Genomic DNA, 27,593 nt, shown 5'->3' on the forward strand with positions numbered 1-27,593 from the left:
CAATGATTTGTGAGTTCATGGTCTTACAGGATCTTACCACTCAAAATGTGGTACACGGATGAGCAGCAATGCCATCCCTGAGTGCTATGAGAAATGCAGAATCTCAGCTCCCATTCGGTCCTGCTGAATTGGAATCTGCACTTTAGAGTTGAAAAAGCACTTTTGGAACAGTGACAATGTAAAGATTTGAATCCAGATTCTGGAGTTCCTAAATGAAGGTTCTCTGCCTAGATGCTTAATCACTGGGACTTCTGAAAACAATGTCCTCCCTCCCTTTATTAGTCTTCCTGCAGTGCCTTGATTCTAATGGTAGACCATTAGTTGGATAGATAGGCCAGGTGAGACCTCAGGGTTGCATAGGGCTTTTGAGAACCTTTAAATCAGGGAGTCTGTTTACCGTCTGCAGACCTGACTCTACTCAAAGTGATCCCATAGGGTGGCAAAGTGCTCATTTCCATGTATAGCTGCCAGTGATAACCTACATTCTCACATTTGATCCTCAAAATAATGCCATGTGGGAGCCTTGCTTAGCCCTATTTCATAGATAAAGAAACCGAGTCTCAGATAAGTGATATAATAATTAACATAGCCTTTGCATTGCTGGTTTCTCAGATTCCAGCTGGGCAGAAGGATACTTCTCCTAAAATCATAAAGCTATTCTGAGCACTTTTGTGGACACTTAGGTGTCAACACTTCGAAACTTCTAGAGCCCTTTCTAACTCTGAGTGACTGTCCCTTTTCTCCTCCTGTGGGATAACAATGAGAATCATCATTCTGGTCTGAGAACCTCTGATATTCTTTATTGCATTCTTTTTCAATCCGCTCTGAGGCTGTAATAATGGGTGTTCTCCCTTCTCCCTTGTGATACAACATACCAACTCCTTGAATGTATATATTCATTTCATGTTAGATGTTCTGCTGAAACCCTGAAAGTCTTGAAATGGAGCTGGGATGGATTTATGATGACAATGGGTGGGTGAACCCACATGCTTTCTCTCTTTTGTTCAACACTGGAAGGAAGACATGAATGACAGCCATTCCTTTGGGATCACTTGTAGGTTATAATGCCCACACCTTAGCTTCTTTAGTCATGGTGAGATGAAAAAGAAACAGAGCAGCTACAGGGAAGACGTTCAGATTCCAAGTAAAGCCATGGATATGATGAATGAATGCTGTGACTGATATTCCATATGGAAAGAAGGCGTGAACTATTAATGTGGCAGCTGGAGGAGAAAAGGGGCATGCCGTGATCATTAATGCTCTACCACAAACCATCTCCTGGTATGATCAACTGCTTTCTGGCAGCTTCATTGACCTTGCCTGTGCAATTTCTAGTCACTCTTTATCTTCCGAAAAATCTCCCTTTCACTGTTTACTTGCCAGTAACAAGAATAAGGAGAGGAATATGTTTGCTCTGGTGAAAGGGCTACATCTTCAGACTCTAAGAATCCTTACTTAAGATCCAGGGGACTCATAGATTTACCAAGTAATATATGGATTCCTGTGGGTTACGTGGCCAGTAAAGGAATTTGAGAGTCCCTGTTGTTGTTACCAAATTTCAGTGAACTACCGGTCAGTTCTACCAAGACTGAGTTAGAGACAGAGCCAAGAAATACCATGCTAGTACTTTCCTCCTGTTTCTTCATTTAATCTGATGTCCACATTGTGTAAAGGGTACTTCGTAATATGCCACTCCTTTTATTCACTGGACAGTGCACATTAGAGCCTCATTTCTCCAGAGTGCAGCTTAATAAAATTAACTCTGACTCAGTAGGTGTGCGAAATGAGATTCTCTGTATCTCATCCCACAGTGGTTTGGTCCAAGGACAGAGACTTTTCAGTGTTCTAGTTAGGGTTGAAATACTGTGTACAGCTGTGTAATTTTTTTTTACCCAAAATTGATGATGTTTGAGTGCATGGATTTAATACTTCATAGGAATTTCAATAAAAAAGAGAATGCTCTTGGCAAAAATAGCGGTTGTTTTTTTCTTATGGCTAGGGCTATTCTCACTTGGGAAAGGAGTGTTGACAATCATATGAGGTTGAAATTATGGTGAGTTGTGCTGTGTGTGCATAGTATTGTGGTTAAAAGCTTGGGAATCAGGCCCTCTCTACTCCACGGCCTACTAATTCTGAGACCTGAACAAGTTACTCACCTCTCTGAGCCTTTGTTTCCTTTTCTGTAGTATAGGAAACCTCATTGCATCTTTAACAATAAGACCTCTGGGATTATTTGAGGTTTAAAAGAGATTGAGGCAGGTTATCATTGGAATGTTTGTGTAAAGAATGGCTAGTCTCTGCTGTGAGGCTGTGAATTAGCCCTCTTGGTTCTGTGAGAATCAGGAGGGTATGTTTTATAGGATTCTCTATTGCCTGACCTAATCTATGGTACCTTACCTGTCCCTTTACTTGATGAATAATCCCATCATTAAGGTCAATCCTCTGAATACCACTGGGGTCAAAGCCAAGAATTATATTATTTTGCTTAAACAGTTAAAGCACAGTCCTAAAAAATTTAGCCAAGTTTTTTTTTTTTAATTGATTCTATTCATTTAATATTGAAAATGCTGGGGATCAGAAACTGATTGTCAATAGTAAGAATACCCTGGAATTCAGACTTTTATCTCTCTTGCACTATATACATACAACAGGAAATTGGGCATATGGAAATTGAGACGTCATCATTATTTGGCCCATTCTATGCACCAACACAATGGGACCAACAAATCAGTTACCCCAAATCTCACAGTTCAGACATAAATCAGGATGGACCAGCCAGAGCAACTGAGGCCCCAATGTGACAATGTTATTTAAGAAGACACTAAAATGCACAAGGGAAAAAAAAAAAAAAAAAAAACACTTGCAAAGGTCATGCAAACATCAGGACATTTTTATTAGACTTGAAAACGGGCAGGTGTTGGAGTGCTCTATATAATTTGCAGCTGCCCAATTTAAAAAGAAAAGTATGTCCACGTAACCTTCCAGGGACTTGGAACCCCAAAGCACACAGTGCTGCTAATATCTGGAACTACCCAGAGAGATATCGTACAGTCCGGGACCTGCTACTGAGTCCCAAATCTTTGAGTGCCTGGACAAGTGTGTCCCCACCCCCAAACTTCTGCATACCTCCATAGCCAGCACTGAAGAGAAATGTCAGGATCTCAGGGTGTGCCTAGAAATTCAACTTGCCCCCTCATCACCTATTGCCACACCTCAATCCAGTTGTTAGAAGGAAGATCAGAAGCTCTATGTGTTCTGAATAGAACAACCCTACCTCTAGATGTCCACATCTTCACCAATGAGAGTGAGATGGGGTCCCCAAACTCTGAGCAGTTTGGGCATGCCTCTTCCCCACCTCCTGAACTTTCCTTGCTTCCCTACCACTCAGCTTTGCACCCTCAGTATGGATCTCATTATTCTCTGTACCCCTCTTTAGGTCAGTCACCACAAGAAACCAGGACTCCCAGGTCACCCCTCACCTGTCTATTCCAATATCCAAAAGGCAACACTTCCCATTAACCACTAGTTTTCTTCCCCAACCCTGCAAGACTCCACACCCCTTCCTTGCTTCCTTTTCTCTATAGCATTCATCAGCATCACATACATGCACATATATTTAAAGTCATTCATTCTTGCTTATTTGTCTCTCCAACTGGAATATAAGTTCCAGTAGGATAAAACATCTTCTGTTTTGGTCAATACTGTGTCTGCAGGTCCTGGCACACAATAAGCATTCAATAACCATTTGTGTGTACATAAATTACTAAATAAGTGAGCAAATGAATTCTACCCCAAGTCGTGAAAACCATTGGAAATTGTGAGTATAGTAAGTTCAGAAGCACAGAGAATAGTCTGCACTACTGAGCACTGGTCTTTGAATTTCTTCCGCATTTGCTATTAATGGAGTTGTGGACTGATGCTGGATACTGCACTTCCTAGCTCTTGGAATGAGAATTTGCCAGGCACAGTGGCTTAGGCCTGTAATCCTAGCAGTTTGGGAGGCCAAGGTGGCAGGATTGCTTGAGGCAAGGAGTTTGAGACTAGCCAGAGCAACACAGTGAGACCATATCTCTACAAAAAAAAAAAAAAAAAAAAGCTGAATGTGGTGGTGTGTGCCTGTAGTCCTAGCTTGTAATGAAGCTGAAGCAGGAGGATCTCTGGAGCCCAGGAGGTTGAGGCTGCAATGAGCTGTGATTGCACCACTGTACTCCCACCCAAGCAACAGAGCGAGACCCTGTCTCAAACAAACAAAATAAATTGGATGCCTCCATCAAAGAAAGCTGAGGCAAGAAGGTCATCTTGTAGAAATATTTCATTAGATAACTGAATTTTAATCTTGTTCAACTGAGTCTGGATATTCTGATTATCTTCTCTCCTTATTCCTATGAACTCCCAGGCCATTCCCATCAGAGTTGACAAACACGAATAGAAGAAAATCAACCCAAAGTCTAAGTGATAAGTATGATAAGATATATGAGTGGGAATTGAAAAGGATAAAAAAAAAACACACAACATAAGAAAAAATGTGAGTCTACATGTTGCTTCATACTTAGCACATAGGACGGTACATAGTTGGCACATGGGACACTACATGCTTATTTAACAATGAATGAAAGGATGGTATATTGTCTTTCAAAAGAGGCAATAGATTAAGGAGAGAAAAGCAATCAATTTAGTTGCAAAGAATTTCACTACTTGTAGGCCTTAGTTTTTATTTCTTAAATGGTCACATTTCAAAATGAAACAAGTCATTTTGAGAAGTGCTTACAGATCGTCAGGAGGATCTATACAGGCACAGCTCATTTTACTGTGCCTCACTTTGTTACACTTTTCAGATACTTTGATTTTTTACAAATTGAAGGTTTGTGGCAACCCCAAATTGAGCAAGTCTATGGGCGTCATTTTTCCAGCAGCACGTACTCACTTCCTGTCTCTGTGTCACATTTTGGTATTTCATGCAATATTTCAAAAGTTTTTCATCATATTTTATTTTTATGCCCATCTATGATCAGTCATCTTTGATATTACTATTGTAATTGTTTGGGGGCATCATGAATCATGCCCATATAAGACAGTGAACTTAATTGATAAAGGTTGTGTGTGATTTCTGCCCCACCAATTAGTCTTTCCTCCATCTCTTCTTTCTCAGGCCTCCCTAGTCCCTAATATTCAAGAATATTGAAATTAGACAAGTTAATAACCCTATGATGGTCTCTAAGTCTTCAAGTAAAAGGAAGAGTTGCACGTCTCTCACTCTCAATCAAAAGCTAGAAATGATTAAGCTTAGTGAGGAAGGCATGTTGACAGCTGAGAAGGCCAAAACCAGGCCTGTTGTGCCGAACAGGTAGCCAAGTTGTGAATGCAAAGGAAAAGTTTTTAAAGGAAACTAAAAGCGCTACTGCAGTGAACACACAAATACTAAGAAAGTGAAACAGGCTTACTGCTGATATGGAGAAAGTTTGAGTGGTCTAGACAGAAGATCAACCCAACCACATTCCCTTAAGCCAAAGCTTTATCCAGAGTAAGGCCCTCAACATTGAAGCAAAACCCTGCACAAGCAAAAAGATTACCACTCACTGAAGACTCACATGATCATTAGGATTTTTTAACATAGTTTTAAAATTATGTACATTTTTAAAGATATAATGCCATCGTACACTTAATAGACTATAGGATAGTGTAAAGATAAGTTTAATATGCACTAAGAAACAAAACATTTGTGTGACTCACTTTATTGTGCTTTTTGTTTTACTGTGTTGCTCTGGAACTGAATCTGCAATGTTTCCAAGGAATGTCTGTTTGTATCTACAGTAAATATCAATTAGAGATGATATAAATCATATTATTTGGAATATAACAGAATAAGTTTACCAAATGATTTCAGGTGCATATAAATATCAAATATATTAGTCCTTTAATAGTCTTGTCAGTTTTCATAGAAACAATGACTCAATGCATGCTCTATTGCTAAGAGAATCATTGCTTAGTCATTTAATTCCTTTATTTTACTTATTATTTTATATTTAAAGTTAAGACACTCTTGCAATAATGATACTGCTAGTCTAAAACTCAGAAGCTATGGGTTTTTCTTAAGTTGGGGAATGATTAAATCCTAGGGATTCCACTGTAAACTACCTGCTTATGGCTCAAGCATTCAGAGAGCTGATTTATTTTGGTTTTGAATTTTGAAAAAAAAACTATTGTTGTCCACTAATGAAAGTTTAGAAGTGATGCTTTACTAAATTTGTGGCTAAAATACTTCACAAAGACAAATCCGATAATGACACATCAGTTTTACGTATTGGATATTAGTTTGTTACGGAGGTTAATATCTAGATCTGAACTAACTATTCAGAGTGGAAATATGACAGATGAAAAATACAAATGCTGTTACTTCACATTAAAATGAAAAGCTTAGGTGGGCCTGAATGTAGTTGCATTTCAGGCTGTTACAAGTATTCTTTTTTTTTTTTTTAGGTAGTCTCCTTTCCTTTGTCTACTCTAAATTTTCATTTGATCTAAGCCTTACGTCTCCTTGGCAGTCAGAAGTAGCAATCAGTAGATGATCATATTTTCAAATGTATTCAAGTATGTTTTACTTTCTCAGTTTTTATTTAATCGAGCCATAGATCTTCTAAGTTAGATAGAAATTTAAAGTTCGTCAAATCCATTTACCTTCAGCAACTACAAAGCCTAAGGCTCAATTTCTTCTTGTCTCAATGTTCACAATCGTTTTCTTCCTCTCTGTTATTGACATTACTTTGGTAGACACAGTTGCTTTTATACGTGTGTGTGTGTGTGTGTGTGTGTATGCATTTTTTTAATAAAAATAGGTCTTATGGCCCCAGTAATGTAAAAAACACACATAAATCTTTGATTATGGCATTTTTTTAGCCTCTTATTTTGTCAACAGAAGAATTTTAACAGCTTTGTGATATTCATGTTTACTTTAAACAAAAAAATGAAGTATTCTTATTTCAAAATGCATCTTGTTGTACTTAGCCGTAATGTCAAAGCAACTGAAAGAATTTAATCACAGATGAGATGCTGCAACTAAGTGACTTAAGGAGAAAATTAAGGTTTTCTTCTCTCATTTTCTTTTCTGCAATGGGCATTGGATGCTTAATGATTCTATACATTTTCACATTTTGTCCCATACACAGAGTAATGTATACATGCATGTCTCTGTAGGGAGTGTTGTCTACATCCCAACAACTGTTATTGGGTATACACAATTAGCATAATCTATGCGATACTGGAAACTTCCTTTGCAATTTAGAAGGAATTCCCTGATTTTAATAATATTTCATACAATTTTTTCCAAGTCTGAGGCGACATAATCTTTTTATAGAATTTTCAGCATGAAACTAAATTCTCAGCTTCATTAAGGCGGCTTCTCAGTTTTAATTTTGCCAGGTGCCATGGGGTGTTCTTGCTAGTATCAATTGCATCAAGTCTGAAACTGATGAAAATCCAAATACGATTAGGAAGAGGAGATATAAAAAAGAGAGATTCCAAATCAGGGTGGATCCTTTTATTGTGCTGGAGGGAAAAAGTTTGTGATACTTCTTTGATAGCAATAGTGGAGGAAATGAAGTACTGATTGCAAGCCAGGTTTGAGTTGAATATTAATAGGAGGGAAGTCAACATTACCCTGATTACTGCATGTGAGAAACAGATGCTATCCCCTCCTCTTTCTGCTGATGTAACAAAAGGCATTGTGCTTGCTCAGGATAATTGGGTGGAAATTACATATGAAGAAAGAGGTTTCTGAGTCAATATCAAAACCTCAGGAATATGCAAAGTTTTGGCATAAACAGAAGGTGGGGTTTTCCCTCCTTTTTTGGAAGAAAAAAGATTCTCTACTAATTGGCAACAGCTTGGTGCAATTGTCAAAAATATGGTGTGTTCTATTGCCTGAACAGTCAATGCCTGGCTGCCTCCCATGACCCTGTACTCATACCACCCCCAACACACAACTCACACACATTTATTACTAACTCTTCTTGAAGATTTAGCTTATAACTGCTTGAGTAATTTCCATACCGCTCTTCTTTCTTTGCTGTTTTAAAAGCTTCCTTCTCTGTGCTCTCATAGCTTAGCCTTTTTCTAAACCAGCCCAATGGCCAGGCTGTGAGCAAGTGAGATTGAGAGCAGTGGTCTTAGCTCATTGGTTTTTGCATGCTGCACCTTGTCTAGTCATCGACAACAAGCCTTATCTTACTCTTCCTGCCCCTCTTGCCTCATCTGATGGCACACATTATGGCTTTGAAAATATTGGTTTTATTTCAAAGATGACCATCCTAAATCACAGCAGTAAAATGCATTATTAACCAAGTTTTGTCACATGGAGTTTAACTATATGTCCATAGATTTGGTCATAAAACAAAAGCCATTCCCTAGTATTATAATAGAGAGGGAAACACCAGAGCAGCTCTTCGTAGGGCTAGCCACTAGAATATAGTTTACTGGTACTGGGAAGGATAAATGTGAAAGACCAATGTGGTGTAATAATTAGAAAAATAATATGAAGATATACACGTGGTATAAAATACAATTTTCTCCTGATTATGTGTATATATAATGCAATATTTCTTGTATGTGTGTATATATATGTATATACACACATATATCTATAAATTTATAAATAAGAGGGGAGAGCTTACATTTTAATTCTGACAAGATAAAAGAAAACTGAAAACATTTCATCCAAATCTGCCTCTCGCATAGTGAGTATAGTTGGTATACAACTGAAATGTTTGCAGAAAACCTCAGGGCAATTCAAATGGGCCTTAAATTACCACCCTCTCACAATCACCTAATCCTTCTCCCCGTCTCCTCTTCCCCAATCACAAAAATGACGTTCCTAAGTGTGTCAGATCTAGGTGTAATCAAACAGAATATGAACAGAGGAAAAGTTGGAATAAAAAGCTAACTTTGTGTTCACAGATTGACTGAGTTGCTGCTGGAGAAGGTGCCTTCGCTAAACCTTTTAGAGCCTCTTTTTGCATATCTTCAACCACTTAGGCAGGCCCCAGTTCTGCCCATGCCCTGCAAATCCTCATTCCTCTTAGGGGATTGTGCTCCCTCGTCCACAGCTCCTCCTCTTCCAATCAAGGGTCTGACACTGCCCATTGACCACGTTTATTTTTCTGCCTTTTGGCCCTGGGAGCTTGTCTGCTGTAGGATAAAAGTGGAATTCTCTGCTGTCTGCAGGGCTTTCCCCAGGGAACAGAGCATGAAACCCAAACTTATATAAAATCATATCCTGTTTGCAAACATCATATTCCCTTTGCTTCTCACTGATCTGGTCCTGTAAACCCCAGCACAGCTTGAGAGCCCATTCCTCATCTAAACAAATGCCATAAGCTCCTTTATACTTTTACAACCATGTCAAAAAATAATATTGCCTGCCAATAGTGATGTGATTGGAGTTGCCTCCTCTGAGCCATAAAAGAAGCGCAGAGTCTGTTATCAATTTCTAAGTGTATCAGGGGAATTATGGGTCGATTCAGTTCCAAGTTATAAATGACAACTCAAAAGCCGCAGAAGTGTTTGAAGCTGGGAGCTGATGACGACATTATCATAAAAGCCTGCTCGTCCTTGCTTTTGTGGGTTTTTCTGTGGCCTATCAAGTGAAGAGGGGAAAATGAGGCTGAGAAATGACTTCAAGATTTCTTCACACAGCAGCAGGTCAGATGGCCAGGCAAATGATCACTATTTTTAGTGATGTACCCTGAGGAGTGAGAACTGAAGTGATCCTGCACTGGCTCTTGTTTTCAGAGTCCCTTAATTATCTATTTTACTACACAATGACCAAGGCCTGGGATTTGGTCAAATGTTCTTTTCAACTGGTGCATTTTCTTGTAGTGTAATCACACAGTAATAAGAAATGAGTCATGCCATAATAACTGAACAAAATGAAAAGCAAACACAAAGGAATTCAGAAATCTTGACATTGGTGCTCGAAATGCAATTCTGGAGAGCACATTTCACAGCACCTTAAATATCGTTCATCCACTGAGCTGCTTGACCAACACTAAATTACCATGTGTAAGTTTAGGGGGAATTTTAATGAGAAGTAGAGATGTTCTGATTTCATAATGTCCCAGGTAGTGTCCTCAAAAGCCAATTAACCCATCACTATTCTGTAGGCGTATATTAAACCCACTTAGAATGAAGTTATACATTCTAAGGAACTGGAGTTTACTTTAACAATTGGGGATAACTGAGTATTGCAGAATGGAAATCATCAGGTCAATCTTAGGTAATTTGAGACAGAACCGTGTCTTAAGACAAAAGTCATTTCAGTAATTTCCAAAATCTCTAGGGTGCTCCCATGTTGCCAAGTTGGGGCCCTCTGAGATCATACTGGGGATCTTTCGTATAGCTAATCTGTCTGGGATTGTCCTGGAGGCGAAAATTTAGACTGACTTAAATCCAGAGGACCCAGGGTTTCTCCTAAGACTTGTACCAAAACCAAAAATCTGAGAGGGCAAGATGGCTTTTGAAAGGCTAAGAAAACTATTTCATTCCTGTAAACAAAAATGCTGAGTCAAACTAGTTCACAAGAGCATCAGCAAGTGCAAACTTGCACACACACACACACATATACACACATTCACACCCACCCTGACCTACATAAGCATCACCTCTTCTCCAACCTTCTCCAGCACTGATAGAGTCAAACTAACAATGCAGGGCTCCTTCTTCTGCCTCTGCCGGCCTACCCCCAGATTTATCCACCACCACTGCTGCCACCATCCAGGTGAGGTCAGCTCTGGGGACATTACTAAGGATTTACTCTATGACCCACACTGTGCACTGTGCATTATGTTTAATATACTGGTCCAGAGGAAGCAGCCAATATTCATTCCTTGGTCATTTTGAAGAGTTTACTAAAGCAGTCCTATGTGAGAAATAAGAAGTCAATTTGGGTTTAGAGCGGTTGTGTAGAGGAGCTTTGCATTGAAGGGATAGTGAATTAAAAGCACGTCCCAGGTCAGATTTGGGAGGTGAGTCCTGGGGAATGGCCTCGATTCAGTCCTGGGTCATACATTAAATATACAGATGATCTTTGACCCATGATGGAGTCCTGATAAACCCATTGAAATTTGAAAATGTCCTAAGTCAAAAAAGAATTTAATACACCTAACCTAGCAAACATCATGGCTTAGCCTAGCCTAACTTATTCATGCCAAACACTTACGTTAGCCTACAGTTTGGCAAAAGCATCTAACACAAAGCCTATTTTATAATAACGTGTTAAACATCTCATGTAGTTTATTGAGTACTGTACTGAAAGTGAAAAATAGAATGACTGTATATTCAAAGTATGGTTTCTACTGAATACATATCATTTTTGCACCGTCATAAAATCAAAATATCATAAATTGAACCATCATAACTCGGGGATCATCTATACTTCTAAATGAGTGGGGTTTGATGGCCACCACCTTTTAATAGCTTTGATTTCCTCCACATAGCTCTTCCCATTAAGTAGTCATTAGGTTTGTTTCATTTTTTGCCTCTTTTACAGGTAGGCAGCCATTCTCATAAAACAGCCATTTGAGATGTTGAAAATAAGCACAAAGCCAATGAAACCCATTTTAAGTCAGCTTATCCTCTGCTTTCCAGAATGATTTTGCAAGCTCCCAGCTCCACAGGAGGTTGGCTAAAAATGAGCAAGGATTAATGTGGGATGATGACTGTCCTATGCTGGTGGTCAAAAAGCAAAAGTCACTGGTGAGCTTCACAAAGGGGTTATACCACATCAGCCACACTGCTGCACTGCTGACCCAGAGGGAGGAGGGGGAAGCTGAGGCTAGTTTGTTAAAGATGAAAGCCATGCAAGTGCCTAGAAAGCTCTTTTGGAACTCCTCGACAAGGACGTGTACATCACCTCCACACTTTCAGCTTTTTACCCTTTACTGTGTGACTTCAGGAAAATAACTTAGCTTCTCCCAGCCTTCACTTTCTCATCTGCAAAATGGTGTTAATAACAACGACTATTTCACAAGGTTGTTTTGGGACTCAGTTTGTTCGCAAACTGTAAAGTCCACACAGAGGCAAATGGATATAGCTACCATACTGTTTTCCAGAACTGGCAGAATCATAGACAAAGGACTAAAAGGCTACAACTCACTGGCATCATCAAAATGATAGAATAAGCTGAAAATATTCGCGATTTATTTGCATCAAATTTAGTTCCAGCAAAACAATTGTTTAAAACATGATATACATGTGACTAGTTTTGTTCTTTGCCTTCAACATCGAGTCAATTTAATTGACTTAAATACCATAGTCTTTGAAAACTTCGCCTAGAATTATGTTGTTCTAACATAACACTTAGTTCTACAGGATGATGGTTTGTCACTGGTAAGGGTTAACTTTAAATAGATTTCAGGTTATAGGGTATGTTCTAGTCATCTACAAAAATGTAGACATTTTTCTTCATGTGTTGCTGGGTTCTAACAAATTTGTCCTTGAAATATGGTCTAAATATGTTGAGTCAAAACGCTTACCTTAATTATTGAAGACAAAAACATCCCCAAGAGGTTCACCAAAAAATGTCCCATAATGTAAAGCACTTTGTGATGTCTATGCCATTTTCACCAGGAATATAATGCATGTGCATACTCAATGTGATTCTAGTGAAAATGGAATTCGGCTGCAAAACTGTTAAACCCTCTTGTAGCACCTTTTCTCCAGCTATATAAACGCCTAGCAAAGCTGGCTTCATGAGTGGGTGACCTGTGCAGTCACATGGGAACTTACAGTTAGAAGGGCCTTGCTCTTGGTTTAATTCGGTATTGCCACCATCTTGAAATTCTTAAGAATTTTTTTTTTTTTAACAAGGGCTGCCATGTTTTAATTTGGCACTTAGCTCTGCAAATTATGTAGGCAGTCCTGAAGTCTAGCATAACCTTTACTGAGAAATAACCTCATACATAACTGAATAGATAAATCAAAAAAGATTTTTTTTGTGATTTTATGTTATTTAAAGGCAGTAAACCAACTCGTACTTACCCCAAGTCCACCACAAGGTAATGAGGAAAAAAACTTTTGAGAGTCATCACCTATAGAGTAAGAGGATATAAAAAATATATATAAATTGGGGTTATATAGTTCTTAAAATGTTAGTGTTTATTAACACATAACCATATGTCAAATGGTATTTATCACTTGATGCAAAATTAAATTAATAGAATTTCAGACCAATTATTCAATACGTTAATTTTCAGAATATCATTGTTCTGTCTATCTGTATACAAAAATAAGAACTAAAAGCAAATCAATATAAATATTATTGCATGTAGAGTCTGTTGCCCCTCAAGAATAAACACATGCTCATAAGATTTGGGTCACAAGATTTTTTTTTTTAAGTTGGCCTACATGTCTGTATTACACACTACAATTTTTTAAATTTACGGTAACTAATTCAGCTATTCACTGAGTATATTCATTTAATGGGATGTTTTGAGCTACAAGGTTTATGCCACCACATACTGTCATTTTTAAAATATTTCAAATATTAAAATATCTTCTCAAATGTACAGACTTATTCCTAATTTCTACTTAAGACACAGCTAAGTATGGCTGCTTATATGAGCTATATCTACTTTAAGATAGAGCTGAGGCCAAGTACACCATAAGCCACTTCTAACATCCACAATTTTTTAAACAGTACACTATGACAGATAATCCCATTTGGGGATCTATACAACATCAATATCCATATAAAATATCTTCTTCAAAAATATATGCCCAAAACTGAACTGTGAGTATCTCTTAGAACTGGTGTTTCACGGGATTTTTAGTAATTATTTTGTTTACCTGTACTTTTATTGTCTACATTATCTACTACATGAATAGAGAAAAACAGTAGTAACTGCTACTAAATCTTCATTAAAATCTGCCTGTGGAGTAATCACAGGGAAAGGCAGTGAACGTTTCTATTTCATAGTCAAATGGTTCTGAATGGACTTCAGCATGTCACTCAGCAGTTCAGTGGTAGAACAGGTACAAATTTCCAATTCACCTATCCCATTCATTTGTTCTATCGATGGTCAATGAAATGAGAAATTAAAATTGAAAACAGGTTTGTAGTAGAATTCATATGCCATGTCAGTAAAAGTCTAAATAGCTTTTACTGTCACAGAAGAGAGTTTGTTTTGAAAACAATAAATTATATGAGTTGGTTTTTTAAATGCAATGACTACAATATGAAAAATGATAAAGAAAAATGTATGTGCAAATGAAGCCATCTAGTTATAAAGAGAGATCTTTATTTTTACAAAAAGATGAGACATCAACAGAATTAAAAAAATAATAAAAATCATAAAATAATATTAAAACTGCAATATTGGCACCAGTAAAAGGCACATGAAAATTTCTGGGGAGGAGTAAAGTTCTCTTATGTTGTTGTTTCTAACAAAAATATATCTGTATCCTTGAATATTTTGCAAGAGTATATTCATATGTCACCTGTGAGATTAAAATATATATGTACATTTTAGTCTCTGAATTCTTCATAGTCAACAAACAGGAATGAAGATAATACCATAACACAGTAAGTTAATTTTTTTTTTTTTGAGACGGAGTCTTGCTCAGTCGCCCAGGCTGGAGTGCAGTGGTGCGATCTCGGCTCACTGCAAGCTCCGCCTCCTGGATTCAAGCCATTCTCCTGCCTCAGCCTCCCGCTAGCTGGGACTATAGGTACGCGTCACCATGCCTGGCTAATTTTTGTATTTTCAGGAGAGAAGGGGTTTCACCATGTTTGCCAGGCTGGTCTCCATCTCCTGACCTCGTGATCCACCTGTCTCGGCCTCCCGAAGTGCTGGGATTACAGGCATGAGCCACTGTGCCCAGTCAATAAATTAGTTTTTAAGAGTAATTTTAAAAAATTATTAACCCCCAAGAGAATTAGCAAAATAAGTATCCTACTTAGGAGAGATTTATTTAATACTATTATTTAATAACTACTTAGGAGAATGTTTACATAATACAAAACAGGCATATAATTCATACTTTAAATTTAGAAATGGGTGAGAAACTTTTATTTCACCAAACTGACTGGATTTACTTTTAATTACATTGTCTTATCAATGCACTGAAATTTGGCTAGCTGCAAGACAACTGGAAACTGGTTATAAGAGCGACAGGAATATTAATGCTAAGGAAAACCTTGCACCAGAAATAATTGGAGAGAATGTCTTTTCAATGTCACCTTACAGGGTCTAGAATATTTAAAGAGATAAATGATGTTCATTTGCACATCCAATTATTTTATCGTCTATAGATGTCTTTCAAGATACAAAGACTGATAGGTCTGGTCATACTGAACTTTTATTTAAACCTTTCCTCCTAACTCTAGAACACAACTATCAAGGGAAATAGCATTAATTTAACTCAGAAAAGACATCTCCCGTCTGTGTTGGGAGGAACTGGGGGAAGTAGTAGGATATATGGAAGTGAAAGGAATGGATAAAAAGAGAGAAAACATCTTGATGATTATGAATTTCTATACATTCACATATGGCCGCTTCAACCTGGTCTTCCAGATACAAACTAACAAACAAAAACCCACAAGAATCCGAATTTCACAAAAAGCAAAATGTATTAAAAGTTAACCTTTTAAAAGAATAGAATTATTCACTTTGAAGTGAAATTGAGAAAAATTAGATAAACTTTTGGATACACTAGGGAAAGAGAAGTAGTTTTGAAGTGTTGACGCGGTTGAATTTAGTGCTCAACCTTAAGACCTGATAGAATGCAACATCCCTGTTTCTGTGTACTCATGTAGCCCACACACAATAGTGAAATTGTTGCAATGATCGCTGAGAACTGTATATGAAACTCCACACATGTACAGAATGCTAACTTTAAGATTATCAACTGTAGGAATATTATTTCACATCAAATGTTCAAAATTAATGAGATAAATGGCTAATTTATTTAGATTAAAATTTTAAAAATTGAATCATAGGTACTTGCTGCTTTCATCACATATATACACGAAAGGAACCTTTGTCCAAGTTAAAATTATATATGGAAATTCATTTTTAAATCATCAAATTTTAAAATGATACACCCATCAAATGTTTTACAAAAATTAGGTTTGCTCAAAAGTGTCAAATTTCTTGAAAAAAAAAAAAGCCATGTTTTATAAATAAAAGTTTGATGTTGCAAAAGTTTAAACTTCATTTATCTTATAAATATGTCTTTTCTCTTAAAATGTGGAACAATGGTTGTTTAGAGCACCTCTCAACTATCAAATGTGTGTTTATATTCACAATTTGATCAATCCCAGCCTGTTCCAATAAAGTTGGAAGGGTGATTTATACTTTAGGACCAGAGATTTTTAAAAAGTGGGGGAGGTTTTGTACTTGTTTTTTCTTAACTCAATTAAAAAATAATGACATGGACACAGTCCCCTATTTTTGAATGCTTGAGTATTATGACCTCATAAAATCATGACAATTAAAATGTCTGGTTTACTTCATCTTTTTGGTTAGCTGGGTAGGATTATTGATTCATGTTAAAATAAGAACATTTATTATACAATATTTGCAGCAAAAGAAGTATTTTATGTAAAGCATCTGCATGTACAGAGACTGGTTTCTAAAATAGAAGGAAAAAAATGAGCATATATGTTTAGATTGATTTATTTGTATTCATAATAATATATGTTAATTCGATAGTATATATTATTGTTATCATCAAATATTAGCAATGTACTTTCTAAAAATTGGATAATCTTTATGTATTCCCCTTTGGTCTTACTTCTCCCCAAGCTACTGCTACCTATACTGTTACACACATGTGTGGGCATATTTATGCTCACTCATATGCCTGCATGTCATAAACTTAGAGATGTTTGCCACTTGTTTAAAAAGGTATATTGTAAGTGTTATAATGAGTAACTGTTAATTCTTCCTTACAATTGCTTTCCAAGATACCTACCTACTATATGTTATCTACTTACTTTCAAATTGTTTAGGACCAGTTAACATAAAACAATTTTGAAATAACATTGAATTAGGTGAAAGAGTTCAATAACTTAGTGCTGACACAATATATTTATTTGAAGGAAAAACTCCTAAAATGTCTTTTTTAGTTAAAACATTTAAAACATGATCCCATCAGCATCTATTGCCAATGTCAGATATTGTTATTCACTTATAAAAAGTTAACAAAACAATATTATCCTTTCAGCTAAAATAAGGTTTGTCACTCGTTTTTCTTCCAGAAACCCGTTGTTTCTATCACTCATATAAAGCTTATATGAAGTTCTGCAACATAAATTTTATTTTAAAATCTGATGATAAACTTTCAAAAAATCATACATTAACAAAAAACTGTTTATTAGTTTTCTAGTTTTGCATTTAATGTATTATTTAATTCCAAAGCTAAGGCAATAAATAGATTTGAAATCTTGCTGTAAAATGTATTGTGATAGGCATAGTAGTATTGAGTTTTCACTTAATATAAGTTGTATTATTTCCTTTGTTTCTTAAGGTCATAGAACAAAGAACTAAAAGATAAAAAAAAATGGGAACGGTGAAGAGAAATTTGCATAAAGCATGTAAAAATCATTTCTTCTTTTAGTTTGAAAACATGACACACAAATTCAGCAATGCAGTTTTTTCTACATGCAAAAACACATTGTACAAATGTTATTCAAATGAAGGTTAATTTTAAAGTAAACATCATGGAACCTACATTGTCATTTTCTAATGCAGGGTTTTCTTAATCTACAATGGCTTCTATTGCAAATGACTCATTCCACAGAGCAAAGCTGTTGGAAAAACTGATTTTTTGTTGCACTACTTGCCAAGTATTTTGAACTGACACCAGCATTGACTAATGATAGTGCTGGAATGTACTGTTCCCAGTACAGTGGAGGCCCGTACAGACCTAGGAGTATCCTGGGGTCCAGCTTCTGTCCGTCCAGGGGGTTGGTGCCATACAACAGTGAGTGATGTTCAGAATGAACAAGCTGTATTTCCTCCAGGCTGGCTTTTCGACCTTGAATTCGCTGAAAGAAAACAGCAGAAGCCAACAGTACTCCACTGACAACATTTAGAAGAAAATGAGACCCCAAGTCACATTTAAGATGATTAATAATGGGCTGAATTTCATCATGTAGGAATGTGACACTGATTTGCTTAGTAAAATACCATAATAATATTTGAAAAATGAGTGTATGGAAGGTTCAGATCCAACAGATTGCTTATGCCTAAATGGGCAACTGACATAAAGTATATTCTTATTTGGCATGGAAGAGAAAGCTATAACACAGAAATTAATAGTTAACTCTTTCGTAAAGTATCAGCTTAAAAACTAATAGGGGCTACTATTTAGCTGATAATTAAATTTATTACAATCTTATTTTACACTTACCCAAATAAGTTATTAGAACACATTCCTTATTCCTTCTTAAAGGACATAAATACGTACCATTTTATTTTAACGAACTTGATGATCACAGATACGCTAATCACTTCCCATGTGTGCACCTCACAGTAGTATCAGTTTAAACCAATGTTCCTCAAACTGTGTCCCATGGGATCAATAACAGGTCAATATCTGTTTATTAATGGTCTGTAGTGAGGTCAGTACAGAAATTCAGATCAATATTTATAAACTGTTACAGCAATTTGACAATATTTTTATGTCTTTTGAATCTACTATAATCTTGTACCTCTTCAATATTTATTCCACTTCTGCCATATTTCATTTTTAACATTTTTAATAAGAGTATTAGTCTCTGACAGATTGGAAATTAAACAAAAACAAAACCTGCTATTCAATCAGACACTGTTTGAGACACTCTAGACTCCATCCATTTTTTACAAACAGGCTAGGCAGAGACTTTCACTCCATCTAACCAATTATAGCCCTTCAACGTAGGCAAAACTGTTCATTAGGTCAAACCTCAATTATCCAATATGCAAAGTGTTTTTTCTGGCTACATTCCTCAGCTGGCACATCTGCGAGCCTGATAAATATTGTGCTGGTACATGAAGTTAATTAGCCTTAACTTTTGGAAATCGTTGTGCTTTCTAGTATTACAGAGATGGTGTTAATATTCCACTTAAAAATATATATCACCACAAGGCAGCTGTAAGTTAACATTTAAGTACAGAACAACACTGAAATTCAAGGAGAATCTGTTCAGGGAATGCTGTCCGTTCATGCTCCTGATCAAGGAACCACCAGGTAACCTGGAAACATCAGGTGACAACACCTCAGGATGCGGACAATTCCACATTCAGCCTCCCTAGTTTAAGGTGATGCAGCTGCTGCCAGACTCTTCAATGTTGATGTGTGGTTCACTGAAGGGGCAGGCCAGGAAAACTTCAGTATCTGACAATCCCTCAGCATTTACTGGGCAGGAGGCAGGGCTGTGCTTGTCATTGAAAATAAATGATCAGGTCACAGTGAGGGAGGAATGGTGGGGGTCTGCAGGGGTAACAGGAAGGGAGTGATTAAAGTAAAATCTCATTAACACTTGCCTTTACGTGCTAAATAAACTCACAAATACTTATGGAACTTTCTTTGTATATCATTGAAGTTCTGTTTTTGATGCTATCATTCAGCACTGTCTAATCCAATTCAAATTACTAGAAAAATAAAAATATGATTTAGAGAAATTATTCCAGGTAGGTAAGATCAGAATTCTGATGCTGAAGACTAAGAAAAATTTAATGATGGCCTTCTGGTCAGCCATCTTTCTGATTGATAAGAAAACATCTTGAACCAAGTGGGTTGCTGGGAAACATTCAATATGGGAGAGTTTACGGAAGACCAGAACAACCAAAGAAGTAGGATGACATGAAAAGAGACAAAATTTGCTTATGCAAGCAAATTCGAAGGCAACATTAAAGGGAAACGTTTTAACTGAGATTTCAGGGGGTGGAGAATCCCTCAAGACAAATAATGGTAAGTCCATGGTTTGAGTCATCTAAAATTGGACTGAGCAGGGTATTGGAAAACAAAATGTGGCAACCAATCCTAGTCTGGCAGAATAATGAACGCCATGAAATAAGAGGGCTTCGAGCTCTTCTTTCTATGGGTCTTTGAAATCCATAGCCACTAAAATCATATACGCTGATACAGTGAAACATCAGTGTCTTAAACACTGTCAGTTCTGCAGTTAACGATCAGACCCATGTTTTGATGACTATCATAAACTTTCTTTGATTTTTTCCCCCTTTCTTCATTTCTATAAAGATTCTTTTCATCTATAAATTAAATTTTTACCTCTGGTATAACATTAAATACCATTAACGATAAGTATATCTTGATGTGTTCATACACTAGTCATGTAAATTTGCATACCATGCACTCTATGCTTGTCCAACACCTTTTCTTATTCTCCCACAATCCCACTGATTCTAGCTGAATTCCAGCCCAATCACAGATTTAAACACTAATCTGCTAACAAGATTCACTTTAATTGACAGTAGCTGAAGTGCTAGTAAGTCATAAGAACAGCAGTTTCCAATCTTTTTGGCACCAGCGACCACCTTCGTGGAAGACAAAAAAATGGGGGAGATGGCTTCGGGGTGATTCAAGCACATTACGTTTATTGTGCACTTTATTTCTATTATTACTACATTTTAATATGAAATGAAATAATTATACAACTCACCATAATGTAGAATCAGTGGGAGCCCTAAGCTTGCTTTCCTGCAACTAGATGGTCCCATCTGGAGGTGATAGGAGACTGACAGATCATCAGACATTCGATTCTCATAAGGAGTGCTCAACCTGGATCCCTCACATGCACAGTTCACAATAGGGTTAGCGCTCCTATGAGAATCTAATGCCGCTGCTGATCTGACAGGAGGCAAGGCTCAGACGGTGATGCAAGCAACACGGAGCAGCTGAAAATACAGATGAAGCTTCACTCTCTCACCTGCCACTCACCTCCTGCTGGGCAGCCTAGTTTCTTACAGGCCATGGACCACTAATGGTCCGTGGCCCAGGGTTTGGGGACCCCTGATAAGAGGAAACCTGCTGAATCGGTCATCCCCTTGTGTAAGATCAGTCAACTAACAGTAAAGACAGAGCATTTGACCCAGCTATCTAGCACTAACTTATTCTAACAGTTTTCTCTGCTAGTTATACTCTAGGCCCCACCCTTGCCATTAAAATGTACCACTATTACTGTGTTTTCACTTTGATTTATCTTTTTCTCCTTCTTGTTATCCTTTCTTTTGACTCTAAGCAACTATTTTACACTGGCTCTTATTATTATTATAAATATTTTTTTAAAAATAATTTCACTAAATATAAGGAAGTACTTATTCTTGGCAATTACCTTCTGCTTCTTTGGTTGCTAGAGAACAGCCCACAAACATAGTGCACATGTTTCTACAGAAAGAGAGCAGTGAAAACTAATTCAGTACCCCCTCCCCCCCCCAAAAAAAATGTTTCTACCTGTAGATAGGATCTGGAAAAAGCATGTTTTGAAATTTGTATCTCACAGAGACACTGCTAGGAGAACTTGGTGGATGACTAAGCTGAAAATTCTGGAAGAGCAACAGCTTTCTTCATTCCTTAACATGTAGGATCTCCTGGAGTAATTCCGCTTTGCCTCACTTGTAAAAATGCCTTAAATTTATCACATTCAACTTTTCCTTTCATATTGAGATCTTCACCAGTTCCCATTTTCTGGTATTATCATCAGTAATTTAGTCTTTTATTTGTGTAGGCTTAAATATAGATATTCCCACTTAATCCTTTCTTATATTTTCTACTTCCTGCGTACCCTTTATTATTTCATTTCTCTCTCTCAATGCTCTCTTGAATCAAAGGTCAATAGCATAATGAGTCAAAAAATAGGCTAAAGTGCTCTAATAATCTTAATTTAGGGAGTACTGATTTCTGTTCTCAGAGATACTTGGTCTGCAGGATATCTATGTAAAGTTATCTATAATAGTCTGCCCAAAAAGGTTTTTTAAGAATTCTGAGCATATTGGGGCACTCAACGCAAATAAGGGATGGATTTAATCTGGAGATGTCTCACTTGGAGTCAATACAGGTCTTAAATGCATTACCAACACAGGCCTAGGAATGGAACCTCGTAGCTCTTGTCACCTTCTTAATTAAAAAATTTTGTGATGTAGGACTGTGTTCATTGTTACATTATCATTCCCTGTGATACGCACTTAGATTCTTCCCTGAGAGTCTGAAAAGGGGGCTATATTCACTAAGCGCTTACTCTGTGCTTGGGAATATGATCATGTTTAGTTCAGAGCCCTAAACAGTCATATTCAGGTTGGAAGTTTGGTCAAAGTCATTTAAAATGACCATATCATTGAGTCTCACAACACACCATGGTTCTTTCTTAAAGAAAGTCTTTCTGAAACAGAGCCCGTTAATGCAACCTGATTATAGAAGAAATGTTCTGAACATGATCTACAAAGTCATACTGTGACAGGATAAAATGCAGCCTACCCACACCCACCCACACACAGAGCACACACACGGTATAGATTCATATTTTTTTCTGCCAAGGAGCAGGGAAAAAAGGAAACAGTTCTATTCCTTTCCCTCCTGTGTTCAAAGCCTGGATTGAGGCCAGTGTCCTAATCAGTTCTCATTGGCCCTGGAGGAATCAGAACCTTTTGTAAAATATAATAAAGGGCATAAAATCATGATAAAATGCATGAAAAAGCAGTGCCTTTGGTTAGGGAACGAGAAATAATTTAGCAGAACAGATGGATTGCATTGGTTTGGTATTATTGAGGACATGAAAGGGCTCATTTTGTGGCAGTTCCAAACTAAGAGAAAATGTCCAACTTAAATTTGACAAGTCAAAGTACCTGCCTGCACTGGGGAAAACTCCATTTTCTTTAATCATTTTCAAAGTGGTGACATACTAGGCAAGAATTTCCACTGAAATATCTCATTTTCTGAAAATATTTCATCCATTGTCCCTAAATAAAGGGATGTGTTTTTATTTATTTTCTCCAAAAATCCAGGGCTAAAGAAATTCATAGGTTAAAAAAATAAAGAAAATAAAGAATCGTAAATGACCTCTTACTGTCAAAGTTACACTCTGCCACAAATACCATACTTAATATTTAATGAGCCAATTCATAGTCTTATTGATTTTTTTGGATGTATTTTCTTTCTTAAAAAAAAAAAACCATAAAAATCTGATCTCATTGCTTATGTCTAAGCACAACTACTGGAGTTTTAAAATGCTCCAAGCAACTGTTTCTTAAAATGTGAAATAAAAATGGTTTCTAACTGCCCCTGCAACTGCATGATCTTCCATACAACCCTCCTCGTGTAATAACATGTACTTCTCAGAGTTTCTCTCATAAAAAAGGTGGGGGAGTGAAAGAAGGAAGGAGGCAATTAAGCAGGCAGGTGGCCTAACAGGCTATTGGTCCTTTCTGTGGGTCACATGGTAAAAAAGAGAATTGCAACTTGGGAGACTTGACTTCTAGTCCTGACTCTCACATGTCCTTAACGTGCCTATAGTCAGATATGAGATATCTCTGTGGGCCTTTGTTTCTTCATCTATGAACATAAAGATGTTTGACTAAATTATGTCAAAGCTCATTTTTAGCCTTAAGATGATAGGATTCTATGTGAAATAACCTTATACACCATAGAAATGTAATAAAATATGCTTCGCTTTGATTTATGCATTTGCCTTAGGCAAGCAAATAAAATAATTGCAATGATAAATTACTGAGGTTGAGGCCAAAGAGAAACCTGAATAAGGATTTTCAAAAGGAGTCCAGCTATTCCGTGATGCTCACTTCTTATAAGTTTAATCATATTTGAAAAATAAGAGAATTTTTCACAGCTTATATTCCTATCCTGTAACAATTTCAAAATAATAAACACTTTTAACAATTTTTGAAAATTATGTACGACACTTGTGAGTTAGTGTCATCTTTGTTTCTCAGGTTAATGCTTACTTCTGTTACTTTCCCATCTCCAAATATTTGATTCACTTGCCTATTTGTCTCTATCTTGTTAAGGTTACATTAAGAAGTTGTGTTTCTGTTTCAGTAGTTCTTAACATTGGCTGCACCTTGGAATCAACTGGGAAGTTTAGAAGGTACTGATGCCAGGGTCCTACCTTATTACCTTTGTCTGGGTGCAGTTCAGGCACCCAGGTGTTTCCAACCACCCAGGGGATTCTAATGGATAGCATAGGTCAAGAACCACATGTTAGAGGGAGCTGTCCATACTTACTGCTCATAAGTGAGTGCAAGATACTGATACTGCGCTGACCAACACGGGTCTACAGAATGGTTAAAATATTTGGTTGGTGGACAGAAGGTCGGTGAGTAAAAAATTATCTATCTTCAAAATGTTAAGTGCCTTTCATATGTCTTAATACTGCTTGATTCAGTCACTATGACTTATTTTAAACTATTTTAGGACATAGAGCCATTTCTAAAGCACTTCAGAAAACAGCACATCTCATTTCAATAATAAAGCTCTGAAATGGTGACAAGCATATATACTCTCTATTTTTTTAAGTTTTACTTCCACCTATTTCAAATCACTGTCCTCACCAGAAAGCAAGAAAAAATGTTATCCCTTAATCTAACTGCTCAATTTTCACAATTCTTTATGCAACTGAACCCCCTACATTGCAGTTATTCTTTTTAAAAATTATAAATAAATATTTTAATGGTTGAATTTAAAGCTTTGCTTTTTTAAACTGGTCATCATGTATGAAACAAACTTTCAACATGTATTTTTTGTTGCTCAAAAACTGCAGTTTTCATATGACTGAAAATTATGTAACTCTTTTTATTAATAAGCTTTAACGCTGCTGTTTCAGAAGCTCTGTATTACTTTCCAAATGGACTCAGAAGAACAGCCTCTCTTATTTCCTTTTGTTGGTTGTTTCTGTTTAGCAGACATTTTTAAAAGAAATTCTAAATCATTTGACTATAATCTGCACAATTAGTTTTGGTGTATTTATCTGCCTGGGTCCCCTCTGTGATATACAAATATCTTTTAGAACAATGACAATGTAGCCTGGTTTACTCATCAAATCTAGATCACTTGTTCTTCTTCCCAAGACTGCCATATCCTTTAGAGACAATTCACAGGGCTCCCTGTTTGAGTTTCTCTCTGTTTTGTGGTTAGATTCTAAGACACAAACACATAATTTGTTTTTCTTTTTGCAAACTAAGCAAAACAGTACACTGTTACGTGCTGCCATCTAGTTAGACTACTCTATAAAACAAATGTTTAATTGAATTTCCATTAACTCTCAGTTTTCAGTGCTTTGCAGTCTTGATGTCAGAAAACCTGCACATTCCAAAGTGTTTCACCACAAATGAATGTATTTCCTTACTTAGATTTGATTTAAAACAAAGAGGTATTTTAAAGTCACCTATGTGTGCAAGAAGATATGCTAGAATCCCCGCTTCTTAGCATCATAAGATTCTGCACTACACTTGCTCTCCACTTTTCTCATTGGAACTGCCGAGAAGTCCCTGAAGGGACAACAGTAGCTTGGATTTGTGTCCCAGAATTGTTTTGTAATTACTTTGTGTTGGCACTTGAATAAACGAGTTAAACATTTCAGCACAGTATGTTGCTTATGGTTTTTACTTATGAATTAAGTGAAGCAAAGTTATTCAATATTAGTCACAAAAAGGCAGTGCAAATTCCACATAGTGTGTAATCCAACAAAAGCATTATAAAATGTTATTATTCTCAAAACAAATGTGAGAGCAAGCAAATGTCTGTGGGTGGTTTGGTGGGGCTGGGAGTCATGAGCATTTCTGGAAGAAACAACTGCAAGTGCATTTCTAACAGATGATGGATCAACCTCCACAATTTTTTTTTTGACCACAGAAGAGCACATTTCTTTTCTTCAGGAGCACGCACATCTTAGAAACCCAGCTACCTAATCAAATAGCTTGTTTCTGAAGGCGACACCAAATAACCCCTCCAGATCCATTTCTCATGGTGATAAGAAAGCTGCTGGTTTTGCTGTTCGCTCCCAACAAAATCACTAAACTAAGTATGAATGATTCAGTAGGGGAAAAAATTAAATGGTATTGGCATGAAGGACTACTAACTGCCTCAACTTATTAAAAACAGTGCCACGTCATGCCAAAAAAAGTTAACCCATGTAACCACTGCAATCTAATATAATGAGGACTAATGTTTTCTCTGGCTACTAATCAGGATTAGTAAGCGGAGCCAATTTACACTATAGCTTACAAACTAAGAGCAATATGTTTATTGAAACATTCTAAAAATTTAGTCTACTCTTAACCAAAGAGAGTGTTATGTTCCAAAAGAACTGCTTAACAATTCCAGTGTCAGACAGTATTACAGCTGTAAGAGATCCTAGCAAATATCTTGCCTAACACCCTCATCTAAACATAGGAAAACCAAAGAACAGCAAAGTTAAATGGTTTGACAAAAGCACACAACTAATGGCAAAACTAAGGTCAAATCTAATATTGAATGATCATCTTTGAGAGAATACATTTTGATTAATTTGCGACATTGCTAAATGAATTGACATAAACCAAAAGTTTGATCTGTGGATCAGTCTCCTGTTTGGAAATGAACGAATCCTTTTAGTGTTTTCAAATTGCTATCTTTTCTATTACGTCATTTTTTATTTCATTAATTGTAAAATTGACTGCTCTGTTGGTTGAGGAAAGCTGACTCTTCTCTGTATGTCAGCAGAATTGAGATTTCTCATTTTTTGTCCTGGTCAAATAGTAACCCCAATAAACAAAGAACACAAATGACAACACAAAGAGGGCAAGTTTTTCCTCGCAAGATCTGGGATGTTTTCCTCTTCACACGCTCACATGTAACATTACCTCCCCTGTCTCTTGGTCACAGGGTCCCACCGATGCTGTCAAGACTATAGAGGAAACTGACCACGATCTTCCTCATTTTTTTCTTTCTCAAGCACAATCACTGGGAGTCTTCAAAATCACAGTAACACAAAATGAATGACTCAAAACCCCTTTGAAATTTGTATTTGTGTATTTACTTGTATGATTGTTTAATTAATGCCTGCTGATCACACCAGATAGTAACCTTCTTGAAGACAGGGGATATATTTTTTCTACTCAGTATTATATCTTCTACTCCTAAGAAAGATGCCTGGAAAACTCAAATTCTTGATAAATATCATTGAATGGATACATCACTGTTCTCAATGTGTGACGTCCAGGTCAACAGTATCAGAATCACCCAGACACATGTTAGTAATACAGATTCTTGGACCCCACTCCAGACTTACTGAATTAGAAATTCTGAGTTTAGAGCTCAGCAATCTGTGTTTTACCATCCCCTCAGATGATTCTGAAATATGCCAACATTCAAGATATCCTTCTCACCAAGAGTGGCCATACAGATCTGATGGGAAAATAGTTCCCAAAGATGGCAGATGACTATCTGGATACTGAAAAACAATGCACTGACCCAGGTTGTATGCATTGTATTCCTAATTGATTATACCCTTTCCTGTGGAATCTAATAAATCCTCTTTTTTGAGTTCTTATTTCCCACAACAAAGGGAGGAAATTGTTCGTACTGCTTAGGAGAAAATGATAACCTAA

The 27,593-nt window shown here is 36.8% G+C and overlaps 1 protein-coding gene across 4 annotated transcripts in view; it reads right to left on the minus strand.

Moving 5' to 3' along the window:
• HDAC9 (histone deacetylase 9) overlaps positions 1–27,593 on the minus strand; it is a 910,741-nt gene that overhangs the window by 214,936 nt on the left and 668,212 nt on the right. For all 4 annotated transcript variants that reach the window (XM_025379211.1, XM_025379208.1, XM_025379210.1 and 1 more), the window contains exons 15-16: positions 17,920–18,040; positions 13,030–13,079 (exon numbers count right to left, since the gene is read on the minus strand). In XM_025379211.1, coding sequence (XP_025234996.1) covers positions 13,030–13,079; positions 17,920–18,040 — 171 coding nt within the window. The remainder of the gene's footprint in view (positions 1–13,029; positions 13,080–17,919; positions 18,041–27,593) is intronic.

Source organism: Theropithecus gelada, chromosome 3, assembly GCF_003255815.1.
Source record: "Theropithecus gelada isolate Dixy chromosome 3, Tgel_1.0, whole genome shotgun sequence".
In the NCBI taxonomy this organism is placed as follows: Eukaryota; Metazoa; Chordata; class Mammalia; order Primates; family Cercopithecidae; genus Theropithecus; species Theropithecus gelada.